We start from the raw sequence: 6,562 nt of genomic DNA on the forward strand, positions 1-6,562 counted from the left end.
GGGACAAACAACACTATAAAAACTTGACTTAAAATTACTTAAATATCTGAATAGTTTTAACTAGATTTGCTACAGATTATAAGACATACAGTAATTGATTTAACTTGAATAACAAAAAATAACAAAATCTGAAATTCCTCAAGTTAAATTATAAGAAAAATGTAGTTAAAATCTGAAAAGTGTAAAATATATTTAAAACCATTTAAATACTTTAGGCAAATTTAAACTAGTCAAACTCAAATAATTTAAACTTGTGATCAGTGTTTTTGCAGCGTTTTCTACAGTGTCATGTTTCGTCCAATCAGCAGCTTTGGTTTGAGGGTGTGGGCGGGACATACTGAAGATTGGCAGGTGTCACTCAGTTTTAGCAGCTTCGTGTGGACAACGATCTGAAAAAGTCTTTTTTGTTTCCAGTTTGAGTTCATAGATGTCCAGAGCAGTGCACGTGCTCGAGTGACAGCAGTCCTGTGTCCAGAGTAGTGGTAGTAGTAGTAGTAGTATCAGTAGCAGTATTGAAAGCCTCTGAAGTATTGGCGGTGGAGGCCATGCTGGAGGTGATGTTGTGGAGTTGTAACGCGCTCTCCTTGATGTGTTGGATGAACAGGTTGCGTTCGTCTTCTGGGGTGCATCCGTTTCGTGCTCTGACGATGCAGGTCGGGCGGTGCAGGTTCAACATGTAAACGAGCTGCTGCTTCTGCTGCTTCAGCTCCTCGATCTGAGCCTTCAGGTCGGCGTTCACCGTCTCCAACTTCTCAGACTCCTGCAGAAGACGTTTCAAACGATTAGACAAAAGAAGATGCAGAAGACAAACGTCCAATTAGACGAAACAGGAGGCTCAAGTCCTGAGGTCCAGAATGGTGCCATAGCAACATAGAACTGAACAGGACTAAACCGGGACTAAACCAGGACTGAACCAGGACTAAACCAGGACTGAACCGGGACTAAACCGGGACTGAACCAGGAGTAAACCAGGACTGAACCGGGACTGAACCGGGACTGAACCGGGACTGAACCGGGACTGAACCGGGACTGAACCAGGACTATAATGGAACAATTAAACAAATCTGGTTGCACTCACATTAAAACAGTGAGACTTTATACACAAATATAAATATAAATATAAACACACAGAACATAAAATCTGTACCTTCTGCAGAGTCTCAGTTTTCTCTTTCTTCTTGTTGCGACATTTTGCGGCTGCGATCTTGTTTCTCTCTCGTCGTCTCTTCCTCCGCTCCATCTCCTCTGGAGTGAACTAAAACAAACATCATCATCAGAGTCGGCCCTGTCCTCAGAGGTCCACGGGCCCTGTCCTCAGAGGTCCACGGGCCCTGTCCTCAGAGGTCCACGGGCCCTGTCCTCAGAGGTCCACGGGCCCTGTCCTCAGAGGTCCACGGGCCCTGTCCTCAGAGGTCCACGGGCCCTGTCCTCAGAGGTCCACGGGCCCTGTCCTCAGAGGTCCACGGGCCCTGTCCTCAGAGGTCCACGGGCCCTGTCCTCAGAGGTCCACGGGCCCTGTCCTCAGAGGTCCACGGGCCCTGTCCTCGTCCATGTGTCTTATATCTGTGTAATCCTCAGTGTCCAGTATTCCATTGTGGTCCATGGGAGTGTGTGTGTCTGTGTGTGTCTGTGTGCGTGCGCCTGTGTGTGTGCGTGCGCCTGTGCGTGCGCCTGTGCGTGTGCGTGCGCCTGTGCGTGTGCGTGCGCCTGTGCGTGCGCGCCTGTGCGTGCGCGCCTGTGCGTGCGCGCCTGTGCGTGCGCGCCTGTGCGTGCGCCTGTGCGTGCGCCTGTGCGTGCGCCTGTGCGTGCGCCTGTGCGTGCGCCTGTGCGTGCGCCTGTGCGTGCGCCTGTGCGTGCGCCTGTGCGTGCGCCTGTGCGTGCGCCTGTGCGTGTCTTGTTTCAGTATCGTTTAATATCTGGTTCTCGATCCTTTTGACAAAAAGCGCACACTCAGTGTAGTGACGTGGTCTTACCTCTCTCTTGCTCCACCCGCAGGCTCGGCCCTGTAAACGCTCGCTCAGCCGGTCGCTGCTGGACGACGCCCCGTCCGAGCTCACGTCGCCGCTGGCGTCGGCGCCCTGTCCGCTCGACAGTCTCCTGCTCTGAATGGTCAGACGCAGCTCCTCCTTCACCAGAGGACTGAACCCGGAGAAGTCGTCCAGGGTCAGAGAGCCGGGCGGAGACAAACACGGCACCAACGCACAACTGATGTCTGCGAGCGAGGGCCCAGGGTGCTGCAACATCATTCTGGAAGAAACATGAAGAAACACACAAAGAAACATGAAGGAACATGAAGGAACACACAAAGAAACATGAAGGAACACACAAAGAAACATGAAGGAACACACAAAGAAACATGAAGGAACACACAAAGAAACATGAAGGAACACACAAAGAAACATGAAGGAACACACAAAGAAACATGAAGGAACACACAAAGAAACATGAAGGAACGTGAAGGAACACACAAAGAAACAGGAAGGAACGTGAAGGAACACACAAAGAAACAGGAAGGAACATGAAGAAACACACAAACATGAAGGAACACACAAAGAAACATGAAGCACGTGTATTAAAGAGCTGTTTTTACTCTATTAGAGGGCCCACATTAAGATGGATAAGTGTTAAGCCACACTGTGGAACATTTCAGGCCCCAACATCTCCATGGAGACAAGCAGGTGGTGGAGGTTGCATTACTGACAAATCCTGAGATACACCAGGTTTTTAAGCCAGATGCCCTTCCTGCTACATTACTGTAACAATAAGATGACATTACATCATCCTGTACATTACAAAACAAAACCCGGTTCATTAAAGTTCTGTTTTATCAGAGTGACCTTCTGCCCCATAAACAACATGAAGAACACTCCTCTAAGGTCAAAGGTCAAAGGTGATGCAACAACTCGGAAAACTTCCTGTTTAGTTCAACCAGATCAGAACGACACGGACCAGGATCTGTTTATGTAAAAACAGCCAAGTCATTATGTCATTATGGAGCCAAAGGTTAAAGATCCTCACTGTGTGTGAACACGAGGAGGAGAGAACGTCAGGAGGAACACGAGGAGGAGGGAACGTCAGGAGGAACACGAGGAGGAGGGAACGTCAGGAGGAACACGAGGAGGAGGGAACGTCAGGAGGAACACGAGGAGGAGGGAACGTCAGGAGGAACACGAGGAGGAGGGAACGTCAGGAGGAACACGAGGAGGAGGGAACGTCAGGAGGAACACGAGGAGGAGGGAACGTCAGGAGGAACACGAGGAGGAGGGAACGTCAGGAGGAACACGAGGAGGAGGGAACGTCAGGAGGAACACGAGGAGGAGGGAACGTCAAGAGGAACACGAGGAGGAGGGAACGTCAGGAGGAACACGAGGAGGAGAGAACGTCAGGAGGAACACGAGGAGGAGAGAACGTCAGGAGGAACACGAGGAGGAGAGAACGTCAGGAGGAACACGAGGAGGAGGGAACGTCAGGAGGAACACGAGGAGGAGAGAACGTCAGGAGGAACACGAGGAGGAGAGAACGTCAGGAGGAACACGAGGAACAGCAGAACATCAGGAGGAGACACATCACCACAGACACGTCACAGACAGGACATCACATACAAGGAAACACCGGGACTCCTCTGTGTGTTGTCCCGGCAACGCGTCATCATCTCCGGCTTAAACAAATCACAAACTCCAGCACAAACTCCAGCACAAACTCCAGCACAAACTCCAGCACAAACTCCAGCACAAACTCCAGCACAAACTCCAGCACAAACTCCAGCACAAACTCCAGCACAAACTCCAGCACAAACTCCAGCACAAACTCCAGCACAAACTCCAGCACAAACTCCAGCACAAAATGTGGCCACAGGCGTTAATAATAATAACATTATTATTATTATTATTATATTATTATTATTGTCATTAATATTATTATCATCCTCCTTATTACATAAATCTCCTTTAGTCCTTCACTTGAGCAGCTCAGGCTCCGGTGACACCGGGAGCTCCGGGAGACACCGGGGAATCCTCCGCTCATCACCCGGGCAACGGAGCAACAACCCCGGCCTCACTGCTCCAGCTCCTCCCGCTCCAAACCCGCCCCAAACTACAACAAACACGGAAATAAGACAAACCTGTGAATCGTCGTGTGTCTGTGTCCGGGAGAAAGACCGAAGAAGAAAAGCCGCTGTGTTTGAGGCGCGTTTCCCGCTGTTTTTCCGCTGTTTTTCAGCTCTTTTTGCGCTGTTTTTGCGATCCTCTGTCCTCGGTGCGTAAAGTTGCGCGTGTACCCGGCGCGTTGCATCACTGTCCTTTTATAAGAGCGCGGAGGGGGCGGGGCGAAGGGGAATCTCGGACGTCTGACGTCATGCCGCACATAGACGGGAGGGGCAGGGGCTGACGTCATCCTATTTTTAGCCCAGAGGATTGTGGGACAGTGAGGATTATTGTTGACGGTGATGCAATCTAGCAACGCGCAGTAAACAGACGCTGCTCCTCCCTCCTCCTCCTCCTCCTCCTCCCGCTCCTCTTACTCTCTCTCTCTCTATGTCGCTCTCCCTCATTTTTTCTCTCTGTCTTCTCACATACACTCTCTCTCTCTCCCTTCTTCTCTTTCTCTACATCTCTCTATCCTCTTTCTTTCGCTCCTTCTCTCCCTCCTTCTTTATCCTGTGCCTCTTTCTCTCTTCCCCCTCCACTTTTTTGCTACCACCCCTCATCCTCCTCTCTCTCTCTTCTATCTGTCTTTAGTTCTTTCCCCGTCTTTCTTTCCCTCCTCTTCTCTGTTACAACTACTCCTCTGTTTATGTGTTTGTGTGTTTAAGTGTTTGTGTGTGTGTTTGTGTGTTTATGTGTTTGTGTGTTTAAGTGTTTGTGTGTTTATGTGTTTGTGTGTTTAAGTGTTTGTGTGTGTGTTTATGTGTTTGTGTGTTTAAGTGTTTGTGTGTTTATGTGTTTGTGTGTTTAAGTGTTTGTGTGTGTGTTTGTGTGTTTATGTGTTTGTGTGTTTATGTGTTTGTGTGTTTAAGTGTTTGTGTGTTTAGGTGTTTGTGTGTTTATGTGTTTGTGTGTTTATGTGTTTGTGTGTTTAAGTGTTTGTGTGTGTGTTTGTGTGTTTATGTGTTTGTGTGTTTAGGTGTTTGTGTGTTTATGTGTTTGTGTGTTTAAGTGTTTGTGTGTTTATGTGTTTGTGTGTTTAAGTGTTTGTGTGTTTAGGTGTTTGTGTGTTTATGTGTTTGTGTGTTTATGTGTTTGTGTGTTTAAGTGTTTGTGTGTGTGTTTGTGTGTTTAAGTGTTTGTGTGTTTAAGTGTTTGTGTGTTTATGTGTTTGTGTGTTTAAGTGTTTGTGTGTTTAAGTGTTTGTGTGTTTATGTGTTTGTGTGTTTAAGTGTTTGTGTGTTTAAGTGTTTGTGTGTTTAAGTGTTTGTGTGTTTAAGTGTTTGTGTGTTTATGTGTTTGTGTGTTTATGTGTTTGTGTGTTTAAATGTTTGTGTGTTTAAGTGTTTGTGTGTTTAGGTGTTTGTGTGTTTGTGTGTTTAAGTGTTTGTGTGTTTAGGTGTTTGTGTGTTTAGGTGTTTGTGTGTTTGTGTGTTTAAGTGTTTGTGTGTTTAAGTGTTTGTGTGTTTAAGTGTTTGTGTGTTTATGTGTTTGTGTGTTTATGTGTTTGTGTGTTTAAGTGTTTGTGTGTTTAGGTGTTTGTGTGTGTGTTTGTGTGTTCATTTTATGTTACATTATTGTATTTTTTGTCATTTTATTTTTGTGTAATTTTCTTAGCACAGTGTTGTGTTAAAGTCTAGTTTGTGATATTTATTTATTTATTTTTTATTTTATTTTATTTATTTTTTTATTGTTTTTGTGTCTGTTTTTCTGTTTGTTCTTTAACTGTACATTGCAACATTGGAATTTCCCCACATAAAGGTTCTTTTTGACCTGTCAATCAAACTGGTTTAAACTTGTGTGTTAAAAGTTGTTTATTGATCAAGTTAAGACATTTACAATTATTATTTATATTTAAAATATATTTTTTAGAATAAAAATGAGAAAAATCTTTGAATCAACATCGACATCATGTATTTATTTATTTATGCTCAGCTGTTTTTTTGGACGTGACGTCGTTGTTTCCACAGATTCAGAGGATGATCTAACTCCAAACTTCACGTCTCTTTGTTTACAGTTTTTACATCTTTAACTTTATGACCTCGTTTTATCGACGGATTAAAGTGTGAGTCTAGTGTCAGGACAGAGCAATGACATCACCCGGGTGAGAGTGATGTCATCAAGGCCACGCCCCTGCTCCCATCAGGCCACTGTGCTCCTCTCGTCCTCCTCTCGTCCTCCTCTTGTCCTCCTCTCGTCCTCCTCTCGTTATAACGGGGGGCGGGTCATTATGTTTATTATGATCATAAGACACGTTCAGGGACTGTGGGACGTTTGAATCTCTGCTCAACTAAAGTTTATTTAAAAAACAATACAACAAATTCAATTCAATTCATTTATTTTTGTAACGCCCAAAATCACAACAACAGTTGTCTGAAGGGCGTTCATGTTTTGGTTGATGGGGGAAACCGGAGTACCCG

The 6,562-nt window shown here is 45.9% G+C and overlaps 1 protein-coding gene across 1 annotated transcript; it reads right to left on the reverse strand.

Annotated features, from left to right (window-relative positions):
• Window positions 1-263: 263 nt before the first annotated feature.
• Window positions 264-4,278, reverse strand: LOC117392755 (cyclic AMP-dependent transcription factor ATF-3-like). Its single transcript, XM_033990890.2, has 4 exons — window positions 4,121-4,278; window positions 1,974-2,247; window positions 1,148-1,255; window positions 264-760 (listed from the first exon to the last, which is right to left on the reverse strand). The coding sequence occupies exons 2-4, from the start codon at window positions 2,244-2,246 to the stop codon at window positions 422-424; spliced, it is 720 nt and encodes a 239-aa protein (XP_033846781.1). The 5' UTR covers window position 2,247; window positions 4,121-4,278; the 3' UTR covers window positions 264-421.
• Between the last annotated feature and the right edge of the window lie 2,284 nt (window positions 4,279-6,562).

Source organism: Periophthalmus magnuspinnatus, chromosome 24, assembly GCF_009829125.3.
Source record: "Periophthalmus magnuspinnatus isolate fPerMag1 chromosome 24, fPerMag1.2.pri, whole genome shotgun sequence".
Taxonomy (NCBI): Eukaryota; Metazoa; Chordata; class Actinopteri; order Gobiiformes; family Gobiidae; genus Periophthalmus; species Periophthalmus magnuspinnatus.